This window comes from Melanotaenia boesemani, chromosome 9 (genome assembly GCF_017639745.1).
Source record: "Melanotaenia boesemani isolate fMelBoe1 chromosome 9, fMelBoe1.pri, whole genome shotgun sequence".
Classification (NCBI taxonomy): Eukaryota; Metazoa; Chordata; class Actinopteri; order Atheriniformes; family Melanotaeniidae; genus Melanotaenia; species Melanotaenia boesemani.
Genome location: NC_055690.1, coordinates 25,621,538 through 25,647,334, shown reverse-complemented (window position 1 = coordinate 25,647,334; position 25,797 = coordinate 25,621,538). Strand labels below are relative to the sequence as shown.

The 25,797-nt window shown below is 40.0% G+C and overlaps 1 protein-coding gene across 13 annotated transcripts in view; it reads left to right on the top strand.

The window, feature by feature from the left end:
* Positions 1–25,797, top strand: part of mecom (MDS1 and EVI1 complex locus) — a 130,042-nt gene that overhangs the window by 89,438 nt on the left and 14,807 nt on the right. For 4 of the 13 annotated variants that reach the window (XM_041994508.1, XM_041994500.1, XM_041994507.1 and 1 more), the window contains exons 3-8: positions 15,409–15,543; positions 22,318–22,420; positions 22,515–22,628; positions 23,222–23,333; positions 23,486–23,633; positions 23,785–23,941. In XM_041994508.1, the coding sequence (XP_041850442.1) occupies positions 15,409–15,543; positions 22,318–22,420; positions 22,515–22,628; positions 23,222–23,333; positions 23,486–23,633; positions 23,785–23,941 (769 nt within the window). Of the gene's footprint in view, positions 1–13,277; positions 14,104–15,408; positions 15,544–22,317; positions 22,421–22,514; positions 22,629–23,221; positions 23,334–23,485; positions 23,634–23,784; positions 23,966–25,797 lie in introns of those variants that run through there. The other 9 variants (XM_041994506.1, XM_041994497.1, XM_041994503.1 and 6 more) reach the window with 4 other exon arrangements.

The following is a 25,797-nucleotide window of genomic DNA, read 5'->3' as shown; positions in this document are numbered from 1 at the left end:
CTCTTCTTTGATTCAAAAAACAGACATGTCATGCTGTTTTATTTCGTTTGTAACATGTCCAGAAATTGCCGGCATTGAGACAGCGCTACATTTTAGTGATTGCAGCTCCCACAGCTGTGGCCACAGGAATGCCGCCTGCCCTCCTCGCCTCCTTCCTTTCCTCGCCGTCTCCCCATCTATCTCTCATTCAAGTCTTCTCTCGTTTCCTCACCTCTGTGCATATCCCTTGTGTTCTCACTCTCTGTCCTGAGGCGATGACTGTGGCTCTTCTGGGAAATCTCTGATTAACACTGAGTCCTTCTTTTACCAACAAGGCCTCCTTTTCCCTCCACTTTCCTCCACTCTCATCTTTTTAGCGCTCAACATGCCCCTGAGGTTTATAGATCTCAGGAGAGATTCTGCCAGGCTCTGAGGGAAGATCACAAACAGTCAGACCCTCTGTACTCTCTGCATTAAAATATGGAATGATGACACACATAATTAACCTTAAGGAAATAATGAAGGCTATAGCAGCTACATGCGTCATGGTCATAATGACTTTGAACTTGAGACTGAAGATTTGACTATTTGATCTGCTCAGTGTTTAGACACAAAATACTTACCTTACTTATGTTGGATTCCCAAATCCACTGGGATCTTGCAACATTAGATTTGCAACATTATGATCATGAAAGAATCCATTTAACAAGACTCCTAGTCATCTGTTTGTGGCCAAAAATGTGTAGAATTCTGGTTAATCTAAGTCCTATGCTACTAGCTATGGGCATTTTTTTTTCTGTGACAAGAGTCAGCAGTGGAAAATCCTTTTTACTGATTTTGCCATGCTTGGAGTTTTCATTGATTTAATTGGTTGAACTTTACTCATTATTGTGATAGACGTAGATTCTTTTTTTAATTGTTTGCTGATTTCCAAGCGGTTTTCATGGAGAACTTCACAGAAAGTTCTGTGCAACAAACCATCTGGTCTATCAAGTTAATAAAGTGTCATATGCTGCATAAAAATAGTAAAAGCCTTTGAGGTAAAGTCATTATTGCCACATGTACCAACACAAATAAACTTTTCACCAAGTCCAGTGTTACTGCCAGTAAGACTTTTACCTGGGCTTTGCCAGTGACCTGGTCTTTGATAGATCGCATTCAGCAGCTAATATCCTCTTTTATTGATATAATGTCTGGTAACAAGAGAAAGAAAAAGGAAAACCACCCTAACTGGCAGCCAATCATCTATCTTAAACTATCAAGATTAATTTTCTTGTCTGAAGGCCCATTTATGCTTGACGCAGAAGACGGATATGCAGATGGGTGGACAGTTTCGTCTGTCCTCTGTGTCGGTTACGTGCGGAATTTGGTCAGTTTTCAGGGAGCTTAGCCATCAGTCTTCCGATGCAGAAGATGGAGCAATTCCGGAAATTGTGGGGTGGTGTTGAGCAGAATAGTTGACATGCGACCAGCGAAAGAAACAAACAAGAGAAGAGGAGGATCAGGACAGTACCAAAAAAGCAGAAAAAGAATGGAGACGATGACAACTGTGACAACAACTTGGAAACAACTTTATAGGGATGTATTACTGCTGCCAAAAGGTGTCTGAAACTGATGTCGGAGTGAACTCTGAACTTAGCACTGCCCACTAGTGGAGGAATTGATTTAACAACCATGGCAACGCAAATGATGCATGGAAGTATTAGGATGTTGACGTATGACGTTTGAAACAGACGTTGCTATTTACTTTCGTAAGGGAGCATAAATGGGCCATAAAATTTTAAAAGTTAAGATTATCAACTAAATCTAATTCAGGGGAAAAGTTGAGCCATGTAAATAATAAGTTCGCTCAGGGCTTTCCATGCTGGAGTGAGAAGCAGGTCATTGTGGGAGCAGAAGAGCTGTGCTGCCTTCAAGGACCCAGCACACAAGCACTTATTGTCCTCACTCAGCATATAAGTCAAACTAAGATTACTGAATGTGCTTGACCCCTCACCCACTCCCCCTTTTCTCTCACACTCTTTCACTTTTCCTTCTTCTTCACTTCTCTCTTTGACTGTGTGGTCTCTCAACATATTGCCTGTGTGTTGGGATGCTCCATAGCTCAGCTAACATATATAATTTAAACTCTGGAAAAATAATTTGCTCCTTTTTGGTAAAACTTTTTGATACCCAGGTCTGTTCATAAGTAAAATCATCTCCAAAACACTTGTTCTCAGTCCACAATGAAAGGTAGTCCAGCAGTATAGGTCTGTAGTAGCTTAGCTCAGGGTCCACTGAGTTGTCATTTACTCGTCAGACAGTTTTTGCTGTTTTGTACAATTCAGCTTGACTCAGCATCATAAAATGGAATTAAATACAAACCTGTTGCACAACTGTTATGTCAGCTGAATTCATCCAATCTAAGTTCAGTTTTCATTTTGTATTTAAGTTTTTCCACTTTAGATTACACTCACAAAAAGTATGCATGCTGGGCCATTTGTGCTGTCGACCGTAAAGAAAATTATACTAGATTACCCTGTTTGGGAGTCATCTGGATGTACAAATCCATCTTCAGTGTGATAACTGAATCAGTCAATGGCCTATTTACCCTGGATTAGATGCTCTGATTTTGTAACTTTTGCACTTTATTAGTCATCTAAAGTGTTGACCAGGACAGCAGATGAGGTTTGAGACAATCCTGTTTGCGCCATATCCCTGACAAAGAGACTGTCTTAACTTAACACAGATTTTTTCAAAGATAAGCTGCTTTTAACTAATACCATACAAATTCAGTTAAAACTGAACAAATGTTTGTGTTAATTTTCATGAGGACACGTATGGTATCATTCTTACTTCACTTCATGCAAAGTATACTGTTGTTATGCCTCTTTATGCTTCTGTGATTCTTTTTTTCCCTTGGAGCTTACTTCTGTTGTCACCTGTCATGGTGTTATGGTATCTGTGTGTGTCAGTATTATGTTTTACTGGTCACTCTTCTTTCTCTCAAATGGACGGAAAGAGCTAATTAACAGACAGACAATGAGTCAATTCCTTGAAATGGTGAGGATGATGTTCAGAGGAAGTGACTATGGATGACCAACTGAAAAGGAGGTCTGACTGTATCGGGTGGGCTTGTGTACATGTTTGCAATTCACCATGCAGATTGCTAACCATGAATGACAAATTTGAAACTTTCCTCTGGACCTTATTCCTGACACACATGTGATATACAGTAATTATATGTCAGAGTGTGTAATGAAGCATGTCTTGAGTAAGTATTACGTTAGGTCTAAAGTAAAGCAGAGAAATGTGTGATGCCCATAAGAGTGAATGGAGTAGCTGGAAAAGAAAAGTAGGATTTGTGACTGTGGTGGAATGATACAGTAGACCATACCTGTAATTTGAGCACTACACTGCTGGGACATAACGATTTTGAGTTACTTACAGCAGAGTGTGTGCTACATCTATAGAAATTGGTGAAAAATGATTGCTGTGATACTGATTGTTTTCATGATTACTCTTTGTTATAGAATACTACTTTACAGTTGTAATATGATATTTGACAGATTCATGATATTTGAGTTTCCTGAAAATACTTAAAATTTGGTTTCCTCTCAAGGTGCATATAAAGTTTTATTTGCCTACTTGGTTGTCTGTCTTCTTTCATCCATCAACCTAAGGGAGGGATGCTGATCAGATGAGATTTGGTGTTAGGTCTGTGCATTCATCAGCTTGTGAGTATGTATGTTTGTGTTATTCGTAACATGAGGCAGATCATTTGGTCTGCTGCTTTAAAACAAAAGGGCTCTGGTCCAGTTTACTCCCATGGGGAGGCAGAGAGAAAGAGAGAGAGAGAGAATGACACCATGTAGCTTGTTGGGCTCTCCAGCACTCACTCCTCCACACTACTTTATGGGAGGGTCAAGGTAGTTAACTAGTGGCAGGCGTTCAGACTGGTTTTGCGCTGACTTCAAACAGGGAACATTATGGGTGTGCGCGCACACAGGATATTGCACTGTAAGGCCACTGAGCATGGCTGGGTTAGAGAGAGGAGGCTTTGTATTGAGCCCATTAGAGCCCTAAACCGATACTAATGAAGCTGTTTCCTGTACAAACGGATAGGCTCAGGGGATACTGGCTCTAGCTTTTAATAAGGCCCTCTCGATTCCCAGTTAAGATTCTGGATTTTTTTTTTTTATCTGTATACTGAATGAGTTACTACTGGTTCCAAGCAGAACCTCCCTTTTGAAAAGTTAATTACGCATGATTAATGGAGCGTTTTCCTTCCAATGATATCTGTGACAGCACAAAGCTGTCGTAAGGCTTGTCAGGCCCAATTCGAGCTGAATAAGTATTTATGTGATCGCATGTGATGGGCCTCCTCTCACCAGCACCAGCCCTCATCAATCAAGCCCTGCTGCTCGCAGTAGTGGGAAATTGGTCTATCAGCGCAGCTACCCTCCCACCCCTCCACCCCGACTGCCACCACCACCTCCACCACCTCCCTCCCTCCCCATTCAATCAGGCCTGGGGCTACAATGCTTCTTTAGCTCTTACTTCTGACCAATGCAGGGGTCATGGGGGGGAAAGTGGGAGCCAGAGCTGAGCCCATCCATTACAGCTCTTGTTTCTCTCTGTGGCAGCCGGACGACGGGATTCTATTAAGAGCTCCGTCTATTCAGCAATGAGATTACACCAGGGCCCTCTCATCGAGCACACCTCACCACCAACCCTCGAGCCCTCGCCAAAGCCCTGTACCTACCCTGGGGTTCTTATAGGCCCCCACCATTGCTGCCACAAGCCCACTGAAGCTCATTCCACCTCTTTTAAGTCTTTCCCTTGTAGAGTTTTTTTTTCCTCTCTTTTTGGAGGGGGCAACAACCAGAGTGACAATAATCATTGATAGAAAGATAAAGAAAAAAAAAGAGAATGAGACAGAACGTTAGAGGGAAAAGCTTTGAGGAGAATGAGAGCAGACTCTTCAACATTAACCTGCTTCTTGTTGGGATGTTTACAAACACACTACCTCCCTGTCTGGACAGCATTTGCCCCTAAAACACTGCCACACACTCACACACTACCTTACATTGAGTTAGATTACACACAGATACCAAAGCCATAAACATACTCTCCATCTTAAACACATATAGCTTCAGCACCTGGTCAGGAGACAGGGATATTCTGGAGTAAAATATAAACACACTTAGATGGGTAACATCCCAAAGACGACTCTGCCTCAATAATGTCACGAACATGAACCAACACCAGACTTATCCTGCCGTATTTGAAAAGCTTGTGTGTGTCTTGTGGGCCCAAAAAGGTTCTTCATTTATTTATTATGTGTTAGCTTTGGTAGGAAAGAAATGGGCAGTGGTGCTGGAGTCTCTTCCCCGTTTGGATGGATGGAGCTCTTGTCATCCAGGGGAAGAACAGAGAGACTATGACTGTCAAACAAAAAGTAATTTAATATGTTACTTTCTATTAGGATGTCCACAGTGTGTACATACCATATGGGCTTGATTATGAATAACTTTTCTATCTTGTATACAAATGAAGTGAAGACATTCATCAGGAAGATGGATAAGGATGTGAACAAGAGTTGTTGCATTTCTGAGTGATAAAGGAGAGTAGAGAAAAGGTTCAGAGGGTAGGAAGAAGTAAGAATGATATTTGGGAGGAGAAAGTAGAAAAGTGACTCAGGAAAAGAAAAAAGAAGAGGAAAGTCATTGAAATGAAAAGAGGGCAGAAATATATATATATATATGTGTGTGTGTGTGTGTGTGTGTGTGTGTGTGTGGGTGTGTGTGTGTGTGTGTGTGTGTGTGTGTGTGTGTGTGTGTGTGTGTGTGTGTGTGTGTGTGTGTGTGTGTGTGTGTATTTCCTGGGCAAAGAGGGCACATAGGGTGGGGCTGTGTGTGGTTCACTGTCCCAGTGTAGCACTGCGTGGTTTGGCAGCCGGCTCACGAGTTAACAGGATTGGAATGCTTCTTCAGTGGCAGCGCAATCAGCACCAACTTCCTCTGATTCAGAAGCTGTAGGCCTCGCTCTCCGCCTCTTTTGTTTCAGCCGGGTTCTGCTGACAGCACAGAGGAAGCAGGCGTCTGACAGTCAGGGGAGATGTTGAATATGGATAAACACTGTACCCAGGGAAGGAGAAGCAAAAGAGCAAAAATGACAAACTTTGGTGCAACTAACGCGTCTGTGTGTTGATGGGTGCTCGTGCCATCTGCGCATACATGCATGCACTTGTTTGTGTGTCTTGGCAGAGTTTTGCCCACCATTGCCGGCCTCTCCCAGGGGAATATGCAAGGCGAGGGTAAAAGAGTTTTTTTTTTTTTTTTTTAAGGCTTACCCTGCACACTAGCTGTCAGGCCAGTCATCTCCAGCTGCCTGCCAGAGACTTTTGTCTTTGTTAAATGTTGTGTGACAATGAGATTTTCCAAAGTGCCACCTAGATAAAGAAGTGGATTGAAAAAGAGGGGGAAGAAAAAGAGAGACTCCAATATGAGCTGAGATGGTCTGGTCATAGTCCAGCAGCTCTTCATCACAGCTGCAGTCCTAGATATATCTCCTCTCTGTCTCTGAAGAACACACATACACACCTTCATCACTTTGTCTTTCTCTCTCTCTTCTCTTCATGAACTCATACCTTACAACACCCAATCTCAACACATACACACACAAAATACACCTCTATTCCATCACCAGAGCTCTAGATCCTCAATCGATCCTCACAGCAGCCCAGCAGCCGGCAGACACCTGCAGGTGATTGATCCCCAAATCAGTCCCTCACAAACCCAGTGCTATAAAACCCATAACAACCCATCATAAAAGCTGATTTATCTTCACATAGTGCTGGGCCTTACGGTTAGAATATTAACCCAAAAGTGTATGACACTAGACTGATTGTTTTGGAATTGAATAAACCTGGGGAGTATCGATGAACATATCTGATGCGATGCTTCAAATCAAGTCTGACTACTGAGATGTGCCCAGTGAGATTCTGTTATCTAAAGAAACAGCCCTCAGGAGACATATGCAGAAACTGAGAACTTTTGTTTTCTTAAATTTGCAAGTTTCTACATATTAAGACTGGATTATAAATCATTATTAACATTGATTCATTTTAACAGAATTCTTTTTCATTAGATTTTTGTTTGCCCAATTATGTACACACACTTGTTTGCATCTTATCCTCAGTCAGTACATCCAGTTTGAGCACATTCATTCTCATCATTATAAATATGAGCACGATTGCATGTATTTGTGAGCACTTTTAAAATGTAATGCAAGATTGCATGTAAAATGGCCAATTATGCCACTCCACTAGGATCTATGGTGGTATGTTGAGTTTTAAAAAGATGGAAAACAAAATACTGAATTTAAAATGTAACAATGTGCAAAACACTGAAAACATATTTTGTCATCAGAGCGTTTATGTGTTGTTTTGTGTGTCCATTACAATAGACTGTGTGTGTGTGTGTTCCAGCAGAAAATTGCGTCCAAGCCACATTTTAATGAGTGCTTTGGATGAGAGCGCTGCCAGGAGCACTCTGCACTGCCGGCGGCATCAACATGTGCCCTGTACTCGACGGTGCAACAAGCTCTCTGGTTGAATATAATCCCGGCCTAACTCAGGGGCCTCTTTGATGCCACTGAAAGCCAGTGAAGCCTTTAATGGGAGCCACTCCATGCCCCTGTGTTATGTGTGAGCCACTCAGCTTTTCTTCATCTTACGGTTGTTACAACTGATATGTTGTTTCCTGAGTTCATTCTAACTTAATCATGCACAGTGACGATTGAAAGTTTGTGAACCCTTTAGATTTAAATGTCTTTTAAATAAAATGTGTTAAGCCAGAGAAGCTATTGGAACAAATAAGAATGAATATTGCACTGTACCTGACCAATACTGGAAAATGATCTATTCTTATATATCTGTGAGCTCAAGTATGTACAGCTCTAGGATTGGCTGCAAATATGAAAGTGAAACTAGAGTCTGTCTATTATTGGAGAGCAAGTCTTTAAGTGAAACAGTAACATCTAAGCAACTCAAAAACATCTAAGCAACTCAAATTTGCTAATACTGGTTAATGTTCATGAATTCACCATCAGAAGAATACAAAACAATTATAATTTACAAAGCAGAGCTGCGATGAGATAGCTAGTGATTTCAGTGGGACTCTTCTGGTTCTAGAAAGCCCAGAGGGATGCTGAGTTAATGGTTTTGTGTTATGGATAAAACCAGAATAAAACGTTTTGGTTGGCAGAAAAAGCCCAAGCATACAAGTTGCTTAAAGAATTATCGAAACAAGCTAATCAACGTGAAGGACGGATCAGTGATTAGTGGAAACGTTTAGTTGCTACAGTGCATTCCTGCAAGGTATGGATCACATCAGACACTGAGGTTCACATAGTTCTCTATTGCATTTTTGCCTCTCTCAGATTTCTAATACTGGAACTTTTCCTCAGTTTATGTGGAAATCTATGTGGGTGTTACTGTAAAATGTTGTATCATACAGAGCACTTATTACCATACCTTTTCTCAGTTCCTGATCTTTTTCTTTGAAAAACAGAAGTGAATGTACAAAATAGTCAGAGATTCAAAAGCAATTTTATTTGAGCTCTTTAATAAATATTAAAAACTTTTTGTTACTCATTTAAATATTGGTCTGTTGTAAATACTTCCATTTTTAATCAACTTTTACCTGTTTTTTCCTTCAATAATGTGATACCAGCATTCTTCTCTTTAAGAGTCTGTTTTTCCTGCAGTGGCTGTAAAGTCATACAGGTCTGACATGGCACTTCTGTCTTCTGTCACAGTGAGAAAGTATATCATCTTTGTCTGATATCCACCAACATTAAAATATTAGCCTTCCAATTGGACATGGTATATGAAAAGCAGGTTGACACAGTATTAACAGTCCTGACTTTAAACGTGAGAAGACAGCTCAATAAATGTAATGAATGTGTGACACTTGAACATTTGAAGTGCCGTGTTCAGCTCCATACCACTTTACCTCTCATACATAAAAAGGTCTTTTAAAGATGATATCTATGAGAGTTTTAGAGCCAATTTGTTCTCCCTGTGGCAAAAGGCAACATGCTCTAATTACCATCCCCTTTCTCCAATGCAGAGTGGGATGGAGGGAGTTGTTTAAGTTTCCAGCCTGTCCCATGCGTATAGGAGCTGTGTGCCCACTGAATTTATGCTTCAAAAACGTGACCTTTGACTCCTCTGCAGCTTTATCGCACCCAATAGCCCACATACAGTGTGGCCTGCATGTGTGCCAGGGTTCTATGGAGGAAGTGTCTGTGATTATCCTGAAATACTTTGTGTACACATCTGAGCCCTAATCTAATTAGTTAATAGTTATCTAGATTTTTATTTATTTATTTATTTATGGGGGGGGGGGGGGGGGGGGGGGTTGATGTTTGAGTTTGTAAATGACCTATAGTAATGTTTTTTTGTTTGTTTGTTTGTTTGTTTTATTTTTGTTTTTGTTTTTCATAAACAAGGATGGAGTCTCATTCTAGTCAAAACATTTGTCTATTTAAACCAGATGTAAAAGGTTAGCTGTTATTGATAAAATGCATTTATTTTTCTGACTGACGATAATCCTCTATGTATTTTTATTTATTTATTTATCTTTTTTTAAGTAGTTTTCGAAAAAACTTCTTATGCAGTGCTCTGCAAGAGACTGTCAAACGCAGGAACAGACAGTGCCAAAACAAAATGACCGTGTGCTAATTCAGCAAACACGCCAGGCTTGTTCCTGACAGGCCACAGAATTTGTCAAGAAATCATCCCTCTAGCTCTCTGCCTGGCTGACCCCCGGCAAATGAAAATAATCCAAAGTAATTAGAAGTGAGCTGGTCTGGTCCTGAGAGCCCCCGGGCGGCCGGGTAAACATGGCGGAGGGTCCGGGAGGGGCCAGCAGAAAGGGGGAGCGTGGAGGAGAGGGGGTGCTGACCTTGTCCACATAAAGCAGTGATTTATGAAGTGCAGGGCACAGCAGCAGGGCTTCTGTCTTCTCCCGCAGAACCAAATTACTGAGGTGGAGATTAACACGCCGCTCACAACGGGCTTACTTCCAGACCCAAGGAAATTTTTTATTTACATTTTCTCCTTTCATTTCCTATGCTGTGTTTTAATGGTAATTGGGATATAGCGACACCAAGTATATCCTTTAATATAGGGGCTTAGAGTAGCACACTTATTGTATTGTGCGCTAATAGTGGTTTATGGATGTGCTAATTAAAGAAAAGTTGCAGTCTTGTGCAAACTGAAGGCTGACCGTTCGTTTGAGCTTTGAATGAGTTCCCACCACTTGATTGAGTCGCCCCCACATTTAAGCAAAAATAAAATGCGCAGGGGGCCGCGTGTATACAGACTCATGATGGAGACTTAATGCAGCTTTTCGTCGGTGTCAATAGGAGGTCCTGCCATGAATGGTGGAACTATTTAATGTGGATTTGGCTGCGATATTTTCTTTCTCTCCTCTACTTTTTTTTCTCTTCCCGCTCTCCGGGAGGATGTGGTGGAATGCGCCACACAGGCCTTCCCAGTGTTTCCATGTGGCCCCTCAGCTGCAGCGCGAGGCTCTGCACCTCGCTACTTGGAGTCAGTTTGCAACCCGCACGGGAATCCCCCCTCTTCTCCAGATTGTCCCATAACGACTTCACATGACTGGATTAATCAACAAAATTCAAATCACTTTGCAGAAAAGATCAACATTAGGCTACTGTAAATCTATCCAAAGGATTTTTTAAAGGACAGATTTTTGTTTTGCGCATGAAACTGAACCTCAGATCATGTAAAATGAGATCATAAAAATCTTATGAATCGGTATTTGCGTGACTGAGCGCCTAAAATAAACAAGAGAGCCGCAAGCAAAATAACCATGGGCCCATTTAAGCAGTTCAACCCAATTTCGAGAATTTCACAGCACTTTAAAGCCTCAGCACTAAAATTATCCGGTTGCTGTATGTTGTTAAAGTCTCCTAAACAAGTATGAAATGCTGTGTACCATGATATAGTCGGAACTAACATACCCTGAAGCCTGCGTGTGTTTGGTTTGTTATTTGTTGATAAACAGCTTTTCCACACCGCTATTTAGCACGTCACAATCATTATGACAAAAAGGCATGGCATAATTCAGATAAAACAGGTCTATTTCATCTGAGCACATCAGAATAGTGTTTATGGCGGATTGCTCAAACAAATATAAATTAGAGCTACGCCTTGCAAATCATTCTCGTGGTTTATTAAACGAACAAGTGTTTTAAATTCACCCCATCGGTCTTCAAGAGCTTCAGAGAGGCTCGTTCGAGTGATTATATATTCAAGCACATACAGCTGGATCTTTCATGTCCCATCTAACAATTTGACGCCTTATTGTAGATCTTTTGCAATTCACATAGACGAGAAAGAAATCACACCCTTTTTTTTAGAGTAGCCTAAGTCAGAAAGCTGTCTGATAAAGCAGACTGCTACTGAGATATGCCTGCTCTTTCATGTAGTGAAACTTAACAGCACGTAATAGAAAAAAGTTATTATTATTATTTTATATCAGGTTTAGTTTCTTCAACCCTATTAGTCACAAAGAAAAGTTACAAAGCTGCTTAAATCGATTGCATTTCTGGAGATAATGTATTGCAGCTGGTGAATAGACATTTGAGGCCTAGAATTATAGTGTGTTTCATAGATTTAGACAGTTTGGTTTTGAATCTGATGATTTAATGCATCACTGGCTTCACAAAAACAACAAAGTGAATCCCATGAATGTTATAAGTGTCAGGTTGTCATCTGAAATGTTCCAATGCAACTTAAAAAAGAAAAAAAAGGAAAGGAAGAAAGAAAAAGAATAAAAGTTCACTTCAGTTGAGCACGCCATCTCCTGACCGGGCGATGAAGCGCAGCTTGTCTTCAAGCGGCCAGGCCGAGGGGGTCCAGCCACTGTTGTTACCCCACTTTACCCTCCGGTGTTACCTTCAAAGCCCGCGAGTTTATCCTCTTTTTTTCTCCCACACATTTCCTTTTTTATTCTGAAAAGCCTAAAAAGCGCTCTCCCTATCAGGATCCTCGATCAGACCCTGAGAGGCCGTGAAGCAATCACTTTCCCAGATTACTTGTATTTAATACACAATGCATCATAAAACAAATCCCTCATCCTGACAGGAAGAAAATAGAACAGCTCATTCGACTTGAGCTTTCCCAATTTATGGCTAAATTAAAAAGACTTCCAACAATGGACAAGTCGAGGAGAGGCAGGAAATCAATGACCGGGCGGACCGGGGTCTCTCCTCGGTTCTCAAGGAGCGCGAGACGATGGGAATCGGTGGCGGGGTCCTGCCTTATTTACACATGATTTTTCCTGTCCTTCCTGCACATTTGCTCCGCGATTTCGTAAAACAATGGGTATTATCTGGGATGGAAGGTCAATGTCACAGAGTGAGGAGTTATCCATCACCATCTGCTCTCATCAGACGAAGCCCCCTCTTCTCTGGCTTTTAAGCCGCCTAATAAACTCCACTCGTTGACAGGACATTTCTCTATTATCACATAACCATGTCCGTTCCTTCATAATATCAACTTCAACTTTACCATTTAAGTGAAACACTAAAGAGATAAAATGTCCAGCAGGTTTGTTTCCTTTTATCAGCGGACTTCAGAGCAGGTGCAAAGAGGACATTTGTTTTTAATTTCAAGGTTGACTTCTTCATTTTATAAAGGAAAATTGATCATTTAAAAAAGCCATTGGCTGCTTTAAGTCTTTTCTTTTTTTTTTTTTTTTTTTTTTTTTTTTTCTGTATATGTGTTAGTGAGAGGTGTAAAGAGGGACAACTGCCTACTGGGGGCTTTTAATGTCAGAAAAAAAACAGGTGATTGGGTCAATGTCTCAAAAAAGGTGGCCCTCATAATGCTTCGTATGGCGTTTCCTTGTCCTCGAGAGCTACTTAAGTCTTTTGCCGTTATATTACTTTTCTAACACAAAACAGCCAGATTAATGACTCTCCCTTTTTATTATCCTTTTTATTATTTTTTTAGACCCTGTTCTCATAAAGGACACTTAAAAACAAACAAAATTAGATTACGTGGGAATAAAAAAGGAAAACCTTTAAAATCTCTATCAGGTTGGGCTTTTCAGGATTTATATTGTTCACACAAGTTCATGCATGCAATGAAAAAGTTTGGGAGCACGTGCATGAGTGATACACCGCTTTGCTTCATTAAAGTGTGCTGCCTGTGTGTGTAGTTCATCCCTTAAAAAGCCCCATCGCGACCTCTCCCTGACCCCGCTCACCCTCTCCAACCCCGGACCCCTGTCACTTTAAAATTTACTGCAGAAAGAAGTCTCTTCCGACTGGGGACACGGGGAAAGACAAGCCCCACGCTCTGAGTCGCCTCTTCTTTGGGGGGATAATAGGGATGGACGCGCAGGATACGTCTGTATGAGAAACATCACACAAACTTAAGGCGATGCCTGAAATCTACCACCCCTGAATCTCCCTGCTGTCATTTACGCGACACATCCCGGCAGGCTGAGGAGGTGGAAAGGGGGGGGAGTGGAAGAGAAAAATGAAAAGTTGAATGGCTAACAGAGGACACCTGGGTGCGTCAGGACAGGAGGGGTGACAAGAGAGAAGCGGACGAGCCAAACGAAGCGCACGCAGTGAAAAGTTGGGAGCAAGTTGATGTGCCGGAGGGGATTTAGTTCCGTCCCGCGACGTCTGTAGGACAGTGAGAGGAGAAACAACGAGTCTGCGCTGTCTGAGAGACAATACAGAGAGAGAGGATTTACATCTACCGAGTTCGCGGTGTGTGAGAGACAGTAAAGTGAAAGCGCGCCGGCGAGACATCGGCTCGTCCTGCGGCTTGGAGACCTGAGGAGACGCCGAAAAAAAAAAAAAAAAAAAAAAAAAGAAAGAAAGAAAGAAAGAAAGAAAGAAACAGCAATACACCACTGCGTCTTACGGTGCCAAATGTCTGGAGGACACACCGTAGCAAGAATGCATTTTTAGATTTATTGTTTATTTAACAGAGTTTTACTTTTTCTCTCTCTTTTTTTCTTTTTTAAATCGGAGTTTTCATCACTTTTCCTCAGTTATCGTCCGTTATCGTCCCAAGAGGTTGTTTCAACGGTAAGACAACGGTTCAGACTTTATGAATTAAACGAAAACATTTGTAAGCACATTCAACGATTAAAGAGCAAAACGCTAAACTAGTTTTCAATAACTGAACATTTTGAACTAAGTTTTACGGTTAAAATAGGAGGAGTGAAGGTCGGTGTGCAGGATACAAGTAGATCCACTATGAGACCGGACAATGGGCTTTACAAAACCTAAATATTTATTCAGCGGCAGGTTAATACAAAGGCGGAAAGGCTGATTTGTGACCCTGAGAGAGATTCTGTTTTGCATCCTAACAATCGGCTTGTCTTCATAATTCTTATCGCAAGCGGTTTCCTGCAGTTTTGTTTCCCTGTAAAGTTTTCAGCTGCTGTATAACAAATGTTAAGATAGAAAAACACCAGCATCTCGTTCACAATCCAATGAGAAGAAATACAGAAAAAATATTTTATTTAACGTTCACTGAGGATTTGCATAATAATCCAGTTCTTTTGTGTTTGTTTTTTCTTTTATTAAGAAGAAGTTTACTTTAGAAGTGTGAATGAGAGAAAAGATTATTATTATTAATACTTTTATTATTATTATTTTTATTATTATTATATTATTATTATTATTATTATTATTAGTGGTAGTAGTAGTAATAAATGATTTAGTAAAACTGTTTTATAAGCAACAAATAAAATGTCAGATTCCATTTAAAGCAGCAAAACTGTATAAACAAATTTTATAATTAGATTTAATTACCTAGCTGTTTTTTATTTGTTTGGTCATTTTTGTTTGTTTTTTTGTTTGTATTTGAACATAAGTATTATCATTATTTTTAAAAAAAGGAAAATCAAACAGGATTTGATTTATGCATTACTGATCTTCATTGTTTTCTTTTTATCACTTCTCTATTTATTCATATTGTACTGGAACTGGTTTATTGTTGCTTTTTTAACTTGAAAATATTAAGATAATTTATATTGCCATTTCTAAATGGGGAAATTCACAATACACTTGAAAATCCTCTGTAAGAGTGAAGAAACTCCTTGTTATAAAATTTGTTTTATTTATTTTCATAGTCTTTTTTTGTAAAAACATGGAAACCTATATTTCATAAATTACTAAATAATTACTTTATGTGTGTTTCATCTGCATTTGTCTTTGTCTGTCTGCACATGTGTGTGTTGCACTACAGATCTGCACCTAACATTTAAGTGGTATTTCTCAGTGGGAGGTATGTGGTTAGGCAGTGTTTGGACACAGTAACCTGGTTTGATACTGATCAAAGTCTGATCTCTCTCTCTCTCTCTCTCTTTCACTCCCTCTCTGCAGATCTTGGATGGCTCGGGCCATGTAAAATTCTGCGTGGATGCCAGCAAACCAGATATAGGGAGCTGGCTGAAGCACATCCAGTTTGCCCCTGCGGCCACGCAACATAACCTGACAGCGATCCAGATAGATGATCAGGTACCTGGAGACACGACTCCTCACCTCAGCACTAGATCTTAAGAATGATCTTAAGAAACGAAAGAAACAAGAGAAAGAGAGAGAAACATGTGGTTAAATTGATTTTGAATTCCCAAATGGTGATGTGTCTTCTGAATCTTGCCGTGCAGCAGGATAAATCAAGCTCTCAGAGCTCACTTTTTCTTCTTTTTTTTTCTTAAAAAACTCCGTTGCCAGAAATCTTTGCTGTATTTTCCAATAGCTGCAATTTCTTTGCTCTTTTGTGTGAAAATGTGTTATTGTGATCTAATTCAGATAGCATTTGGCCCACCTTGCCTTCACGTAACATACACACACATAGACACACACAGATCTTTTCCCACGCTGCACTGCAGAGACTCCTCGTTATCTGTTCATGTTTTCCTTCTGTAATTGTGCGCTGGCTTCTGCCATGCAAAGACCACAGGGCACGATCAGAGGCGGCCAGTCAAGAAGATAGTTCCACACACTTCCCAGTCATGCTTGCGTTATAAACTCTTAGATATGCCAGGAATGTCACAGTCCTTTTGCTGCTCACCTGGCTGTAGAGAGGTGCGTGCTGCACACATGGGGGCCTGTTCATCTCAGTAATCCCCCAGCCAGGGGCTCCGCCTACACAGAAGCACACAGACAGGCCGGAAGACAAGACCCTAAACTTTGTTTGACGTGCGTGTGGTGCATACCATCACTTGACCCGGATAAAAATAACATAATCTACCTTGTGTGGTAGTCGTCACTTCTCCCTGGTGGTCCATCTAGATTACTTGTTGAGAGTTGTCCTTTAAAATATCAGCAAAAACTGTCATTTAATTAGTGATTTACAATATAATAGCTGCAAATGTAGGGGGAATAAATTCTAATTTGGTTTCTTTTTGCCATGAAATAAATTGAAAATCTCCAGATAACAACATAGATCTTATCAGTAACAAGTCTCTTGTCTTTCTCTCACACTTCTATGTTCCTCTCATCCCTTTTGCGCATCTCTGGAAAGTGGAAAGAGAGCAAAAGCTAAAGCTATATATAGAGAGCATGTAAAAAAGAGAAGAAGCCTTCCAAATGTAGTTATCCATTCTTTTGTAATAGATACAGGGAGACAAAGAAGCAGAGAGAGCTTTACTGAGCTGCCCTCTGCATGAGGTGTGACTCGCTGTCAACACTGTGGTTCTGCTTGGATGACTGTGTAAGGCTCCGACAGGTCACGGACATGGCTATGATGAGGTGATTGTTAAGTATTACACTCTGTCACAACACAGTACAATGTGCAGTCTTTAAGCCTTCCGGCCAACATCAGTGTTTTTGAAAACACACTGTAGCGTCTCACAATGCCTGTCTGTATGTTTAAAATGAATAGACTAAATGAGGTGGTCCTGTAAAGACACTGTCAGTTTTTAGTACTGTGTGTGTGTGTGTGTGTGTGTATGTGTGTGTGTGTGTGTGTGTGTGTGTGTGTGCGTGTGTGTGTGTGTGTGTGTGTGTGTGTGTGTGCCTAAGCTCATGAGGGCTTTTTGTGCACATGTGTGCACAGACATTTAAGTTCGTTGACTTTCTGTGAGTGAGTCAAGTGTTTCATTTTGTCTCTAAAGTGTATGCACACACCTGTAAGTGCCTGGATTTCTATATGCATGCATGTAAGAACATGAGTGTGTGTGTGTGTGTGTGTGTGTGTGTGTGTGTGTGTGTGTGTGTGTGTGTGTGTGTGTGTGTGTGTGTGTGTGCACCAGCTGCAGGACTGTGAGTTGTTCATTGCGGTTCAGATGGCTCCCCATGCTCCTCATTCTGAGCTGGAAACATTAAAACACACAGTACCTGATTCCAGCTTTTCTGCCACAGAGAAGTGCTGAGTCCAAACCCAGCCTGAAACCACATATTATGCATTTGCCACATATAGCGAGTCTCATCACCAGTTTTCCACAGAACAGCCTGACTGAGTTGTGCAGGGCTTACATGCTTCTTGTTTGGCTAAATCTTCCCTCAGAAAGAAGTTTAAAGAAATCTTCTCATGCCTTCAGACAGAAATGATTTGTCACTTGATATGTTTTAAAACTTTGCCCAAATGACAGCAGTTTCCAGGTGTGTTGGTCATTATTTGGCCCTGGGTCTTTTCATGTGCCAGTCCAGCTCTGCCAGTGTGAGAATAAAGCTGGTCTCCATCCTCTTATTTCCGAGCCAGTTCTGTTTAACATAAAACTTTATGGCCAATCTTTGGAGAACAGCAGAGGGAGAGAGGAATGAACGAGTGAGACAATGACTGTATTTCTAGCTGGAGGAGTTGTTCAAGAACCCATCTCCCCTTTTCCGCTCACTTTCTCTTCACTTTATTATTTTTTTTCAGCTTTTTAAATGCATAAATATATAATGATCGAGTACACGAGGATTATTATATTTCATGATTTTTCAAACAACAAGATTCTCTCAACATGAAAGGGAAGAAAAACATTACGTCACTGTGTACCCAGCTGTTTAAAATTAATGGATCAAAAATGACAGATACTGGCTATTTTTCTTACCTCTAAGCTTTAGCTGTAGATTCCATATTACACCACATTTCAACAAGGACAGCCTTTCATTTTCACAGCTTTTCTGTTTTATTGCTTTATATATGTGACACTGCTGAGTGGAAAGCAACAGGAAAGACTGAAAAGGAAGGAGATGGCAGGTGTAGAAGTTTGTGACTCACACTGAAACCTGTAATTACTTCAGTGTGCAACAACTCTACTGCCCTTAAAAAAATAATTATCCTGTGAAGACGACTGAATATTTATCAATATAATTTTTCATTAAATCCTGCTCAGTAAGGCAGCAAGTTTGTTTAATTGTTAAATCTTTCATCGGAGACTATTGAACTATGATTTTTTTTTTCTATGCTCAAACTTTCCTCTTGCAGTAAATAACACAGAATGAGCAACTGGTGCACAGATCCCTCCACAGTCAACACATTTTGTTGTTGAGATAATTAGGGCAATTAGTGCTTCAAAACCCTCCAATGCACTCCTCACTCTACTGATTCAATTGAATAGAAAATTGATTAAAATTGTAATTAGCATTTCCAACAAGGCCCCAAAGAGCTTTTCATAAGATAGTACAGAGGGATATGAGTGTTAATCTCATTCACTCTATTGATTCTCACTCAGTATTGAGTGCAATGAAGTGGCTCAGGGGCATATTAGCAAAATACTGATGGCTATTCACTGTGTGAGCTTGCTAGAAGGGATTGTAACTCAGAGACAACAGCTTGAAGCTTATTTAGTTATAGAGAATTCAGAAGGATGAATTATAAGAAGGGATCATATTTATTTAAACTAGAGCTTTACGGGCAAAAATGTGATGCCTCTCCCTGTTCAAATAGTTAAATCTGCTCACTTATTGCAACTATATTGATTAAAAACCTAAAAAGTCATTTTACAGATGAAAGTTTCTTTTTTTTCCCTTTATTTTTTTCTAATGCCAAGCTCCCACAGCTGGCTCAGTCTTACATGAAGAGAGTCATGCTGGCTTCCTAAGATATTCATCGAATTACCTGGAATAAGTTGCTTATTGTGTGTTTTTCCTCTTTATTGCTATCGAAGTCACATTATGATTTTGTTTAGAAGCCAAGCAGTGGTGCCTGCCAAATATACCGTAGGCGTAGCATCACCCTGATGGCTGCTGGGAGGTTGGAAGAACATGTTGGTATGTTATACAACAGCTGGAAAAGTGCAAGTAAATAATATAGTGGCATTTGTTGTTTTATTTTCATTTTTTGATAGTATCTTTACCTTAAAAATTTAGCCCTTTTGGGAGTGTTTGAGGTGTTTCTTATTCTTTTTCTATTAGTTTAACCTAGTCACTGTAAACCTTAAAGTGGTCTTGGGACATCTATGTTCTCTAGAGTTTTTAAATGTTATAGTAGCTTAAAATTGAACATTTTTGCACAAAGACAAGCACCCAGTCAGAGTTTAATGGGGAACAACATTGTGAGTGAATGGCATACCTGTGGCGTGAGCTCTGAGTGTGCGAGAAATTGGCCAGCAGGGTGTGCCCCGGGAAAATGTGACTGTGTTTACTTTGCTAATGACTAATGGTGTCAAGGTAACAAGTTGTCCGATTATAGCCCCTGATCCTCTTATGGTTGTAACCTTTGACAGTGAGCGTATGTAAGAACGGAAAGAGAAGTAGTGACTTGATAAACTAACCTAAATAGACAAAAACAATGCACATGAAAATAAAATATTTAATCAGTAGATTCTTACTTTAAATTAAAATATCTCTGTGTATCTCTGCTAAAAATTATTTAAACTCTATCCTCTGCAGTCATGTAAAAAAAAAAGTCCCTGATGCTGAAGCTGCATGTTTTCATTATCTTAGATACAGACTAATTTTAAGCTGGGTGTGGGTGTGTTTGTTTGGATGTCCATAAGATGCTAAAAATAGCCTGAAAAACCTAAGGTTGTGTAGACGCCTGTTTGTTTTAGGACATGTTTGTCTGGGGCATCCTTGAGGGAAAAAGTGGCATTGTAGGGGGAATTCCCATCTTCTTCATAATCACTCTTTTTTGGCTTACTTGTGTGTACTTAAACTACCACACAGTACATCTTTATGTGTAAAGGGGCTGATTCCTAAAAGGAAGCGGTAGGACACAGAGTCAGAAGGGTTTCTTGTTGATGGAAACTTAAGTATGGTGGATGTTTGCTTTTGCTTTCAAACACTGATTCGGTTGTGGTGTTGTACCAGACACTTCTATGAACAAAGTGTTTTCAACGTCCGTTAACTTTAATGATCCGAGGCCTTACTACACACTCTGACAGCTTTCCAAACAGCCTCCCACCTCAGTCTCAGTATCAGTCTCTCTGAGCGGAATCTCTGCAGAACAACATGTCTGTTTGAGCTGCTGTCTGATTGTTCCTAAATCACAATATTTTTGTGACCTTGCAGGGGTGATGGCCTCAGAGTGTGTCTGTGTGTTTTTCTATACGGGTCTGCACACTCTCTGATGGACACCCCATGTAATCATGCTTGTGTATTTATGGTATAGACACAAGCTTAAGTTTAAAACAAGTCAAGGATCAAGGAATCTCAAAGTTCAGTTCCCTTAATTCTTTTGTTGAAACAGTGGGGGTTCAGCTCTGTTGCTCACCGGGACTGTATTTCTCTTTGACAAACCACTAAAGAAGCTGGCCAACTTTTCACTGTTGGACCTTCCACAGAACCAGATAAAAAACATTGTTCAAATGCTCCAAAAATGTTTTGAAATGAATAATAAAAAAAAAGCAGAAGGATTAAATTTGGTGGTTAATATGTAATAACTGGTTTAGCCAGCAGTGGGACTAAAATTCGTCATCCCTGTTACCCACCAACTGATTTTCTTGGCAGCTTACATTTTTCTACTGCCTGAATTTAAATCACACTTTAATGCCACACAAAACGTCACCTACTGTGTATCAATCATTCCCATAAATAATGACATGCAAGAGCTCTGCCTCAGTCAGACTGACTCAAACCTCTTTACCTTGGTGACATAACAATGTCTAGTCAGAGGCCAAAAGTAAGAACAATGACACATACAATTAGAGAATAATGTACAAATTGCATCATGATCTTTATTTTGACCAAGATACTTATACGCCTTTGTGGAGCCTCTGTGGCTCTAGTGATATAGTATTCCTTCATTAGCTGTCTACCTGTGACCCATGACTTCCCAGAATCATCCCCCTCCGTACTGCACCCCCTCAATTGCACTTCTAATAAATTCCTCCATCGTTATTGTCATGTTGACACAGTAAAGGAAGCTGATATGTAAAATGTCCAAAGCATTCCCAGAATAACCCCATGTGTGATTGTTTTGCAGAGAAAGGCTATTGTGTGTCCATGGGAAGCTTCACATTTGCAGGGTCTCTCAGCTGATTCTTTAATGTGTCTACCCCCTCTCCAAATATACTTTGTAATATATGTGTATATTATTAAGGTTGAACAATAATATTAAAAATATATTGATATTGCAAGAGCAACATGCACAATATCAATGTTGTAAAGAAAATTTAATTTGAAATAGGACAGGTACAGGTGAATTAATTAGGGCTACATTCCACATAGAAGATCTGCTTTTGTGTACGTTTTACAACTTTTTTCTCATTTTCCTAATATTGTGCAGCCCTAGTACTGTGGATTAAAGTGAACACGTCAAGGTGGTTGATCCTCTTGCTAAAAGTTTCTTCCATGCCTGAAAACCTTTTTAATGCTTGTTTTGCTTGATGTCAAGTTAGTGAGTTTGCGCTACACACATTCACGTACCACTTCCTACACACCGTAATCTTTGTGTGTAGTTATGAGACAGTGTATTTATTCTACAGGAGGCTTGTTTGTGCTTTCATTCATGCACATGAAGATGGATGCCTTTTATGATGATTAATTACAAGTTATAAGTGTGTGTATTTTCATGTATAAGTCAGCCTTCATTAGTGGCTGTGGTGGTATGACGATCATGTACACAAGTGAGGTGATTTGAGTGTTTATGTGTGTATTTGTACAATATCAAGAGCTTCCCTCGAGGGCCTCCGCTGATGGAGAAATTTGGTATTCAGGCCCACATTTTTGTGTCGTGTGAACAAGAAAAAAAAATTCAGCCAAAACAAAAGCAGCTGAAACATCTTTACAGGGAAACAAAAATGGTTAATCTAGCGCAAAAAATTATTTGTTTCTCTGTGCAGGTTTGTGTGACCTCAGTAAGTGAAACGCACATTTAGATTTGTAAAAAAAATACTGTGTGTATGTGTGTTGCAGATCTTTTACAAAGTCACCAAAGAGATTTTTCCCGGTGAGGAGCTGCTACTTTTCATGAAGGCTGAAGAGTATTCATGTGACACGATGGCTCCTGATATTCATGGTCTGCACCAGACACACTCTTGTCGAAGAAATAACAACATATACCACTTACTCAAACACAGAGGATAATGATTTTTCTCCCTTCCACTTTGCAGAGGAGAGGCAGTACCGCTGTGAGGATTGTGACCAGCATTTTGAGTCCCGCAACCAGCTGCTGGACCACCAGAAGCAGCCATGTGGGATGCCCCCCTCTTCCTTCCTTAACCCAGGTTTGACGTGTTCTTCTAAATAGATGTGCTTGTCTGAAGCCACAGTAAATACTGGGTAGTGAAGAGTGACAAGAAGAATGGGTGGCCGAAGAGTGTGAAACTGTTGAAACTGAGAAAATATAGTAATGAACTGTGGGAGTGTGTTTACAAACTTGTCTGAAACTAGTTTTACCTTATGCAAGCTGAGTGTAAAGATGATGCAATATACAAAAAAGAAGTAAAAACGAGAATAGTGTTGAATTATTGTTTGAGGAATTGAGCCAAAATTACCACAACTGTAGGTAGTGAAAAGTCAAATCAGTCTTGATACTCGGTGTTTCAGATGCTACAAGAAAACATGCAACTTAATGTGAGTGTCCAGTGCCAGCAACTATGTAAGTGTGATTTAAGGAGGGAATGGAAGAGGCAGCTGTCAGTACGGAAAGATACAGACATAGAGAAGTGTGTTTGACAGCATATAATGTAGAGACAGACAGGAAATTAATGGAGAAAGAAGAAGATTTTATATGGAACAAAACCTGAACCAAGGCCATATGATGTCCAAAACAGCAAAACAGTGTGTGATTTGCTTACGTCTCTTTTTGTGTATACAGGAGGAGACAGTGACCTGAAGGCTCAAGAACCTGAAGACTTGAGGCCTCTCCACATGTCTCATGGCCTGCATGAGTGTAAGGAGTGTGACCAGATCTTCCCTGATGTCCAGAGGTAGCAGACATGAATTTATTTTTAAGGTTTTTCCTGGGAATTACTTTTCACAGATGCATGAAGAGAGTTGGGAGTGACTAACAACTATGAGATATAAAACCCATCTATGAACTTATCTGTTTTCTGTGTTTTTTCTTTTGTGCTTCCCTCAGCCTGGAGGCCCACTCCCTGTCCCACTCTGAGGAGAGGGAATATAAGTGTGATCAGTGTCCCAAGGCCTTCAACTGGAAATCAAACTTGATCCGACATCAGATGTCGCACGACAGTGGCAAGCACTACGAATGTGAAAACTGCTCAAAGGTAAAGTGATGACTTTTGATGGGATTTTTTTTTTTTAAATAAGTATTTTTGTTGTTGTTTGTTGTTTATGTCCACGTGCTTGTTTGTTTTATAGATTTCAGGAAACAGATAGTAACATTCCTCTTTGTGTTTGTGTGGTTCCTTCCCCCAGCAGGTGTTCACAGACCCCAGTAACCTACAGAGGCACATTCGCTCACAGCACGTTGGGGCACGTGCCCATGCCTGCTCCGACTGTGGTAAGACGTTTGCAACGTCTTCAGGCCTCAAGCAGCATAAGCACATCCACAGCAGTGTCAAACCCTTCATGTGTAAGTCACTAAGACCCTACCTATGTAAGTCTCCTCAGTACATTATAATAATAATAACTACATGCTTTGACTTAATTTTGTAAGAATAATAATTTTGTAGAGGAATAATTTTGTGGAAATATACCTCAATTTCCCATAGCTCTTTATCATGATCTACAGGATTTACACTAGTATTATATTTGTGTTTTATATTTGGAGTTTTTCTGCATCAGCCCCCTCACACACTGCCAGGATGGTAAAGCCAGCTTGTTGCCCATCACATTGACCCAGTGTGATCTTCTGTAGACATTATAGCAAAGAGCCTTCATTCTCACTTTGTGCTTTTTCACTTAATCACATATGTTTTGTCTGTAAACTCCAACTTCAACATGATCCAAACATATTTTGACCTTTCACACTTTCACCACCTCACAACTGAGATCTGATCTTCTTCCCTAAAGCGTTATGATCTTTACCCTTTGCCCCTTCTTTTTTTTCCCCTCTTTTACACACATGCAAGCTTACACAGATCTGTCTACACATTAAATACACACTGTCTTACTCTTTTCCCATCAAATGCACACACACAGACACACACTTATGCATAGGCAGGAATGACTGCATCTCCACCGAAAAGCTCATATCCTCACTCTCTCTTCTCTGCCTCACCATTCCTCACAAATAGCAACCACATGTACGGCCCTGTGAATAGTCCATTTGCTTTAATCAGCAGAAAATATGCAGGTTTAAAAACAACTAATGGCTGTGTTAAAAAGTAAAGGGAAAGGCAAAGCAACCTAAAACATGATGGCTACTTGGGCAAAATCATGTGTGTGTGTGTGTGTGTGTGTGTGTGAAGTATTTGTGTGAGTGACTGCTCTTGAAGGACATGTTTGTGTTTTGAACAGAAGTAAGATAAGCACATGTGATTCTTTTTGTTTGTCAATGCATGCATTGATCCCAGATGTGTATGTCTTAATACTTGTATGTAAGAAGGAAGCATTAAACTCACCATTACTTGTCCACCATTTTTCTCTCAGGGATGTGTTTATAAGATTATGTTTCCGTTTATTAGGAGCTTATGAATATGTGAATGTTGTAGATTAGATCCCTCATTCAGTGTGTAATGCCTGTGTGTTGTTAGTCCATAAATGTCAAAACCACATGATTTATTGTAAAAGGATTTTTTTGGTAGTTTGTACAGGCCCTGTGGCCATACTTGTAAAAATACACACACAAAGAAAGATCAATAGAAGCAGCAACAATCTCTGACTTTTGCCTAGCTCACTCAAATTTCTGCTGTACAACTAAAAAATTTAAATATATATTTAAATATACTTTTAAAATGTATTAATTTGTGTGGTAAAGCAAATGTGCAGCTTACAAAGAAAAAGGAAGCACATCAGAGGAATCAGACTCTTCACACTTTTTTCCAAAAGTGGAGTTTTTCTTTTTTTTTTTTCTTTGTTTACTCATTAAAATGAAGTTTTTTTATTCATTCTTGGTTCAAGTTTTTTTAATTTAGAGTTTCTCTGGCCTGTTTATTCTAATCTGTTTCCCGAATACTTTTCCTTGCTCTTCCTCGCCATCTCCATGAATTGCCTCCTGTGCACCTTGTGCCTGGAAGGCATCCAAAGTATGCAGAGGTGTAATCACAGTTTGAGCCCAACCACTTCCTAATCCTCATTTTTTTTAACTTCTAACAACAATGTGAGCAAAATCAATCACCCAGAAATGCCTATTACTGCTGTCTTTAATTGAATAATCAAAGTCTTATTGAAACATAAGCTGCAAAAATCTACAAAAATCCATTACTGGGGGGTAATTATGAGAAACAACCTCCTCATAAATGGCTTTTGTGGCTTTTAACAGATTAA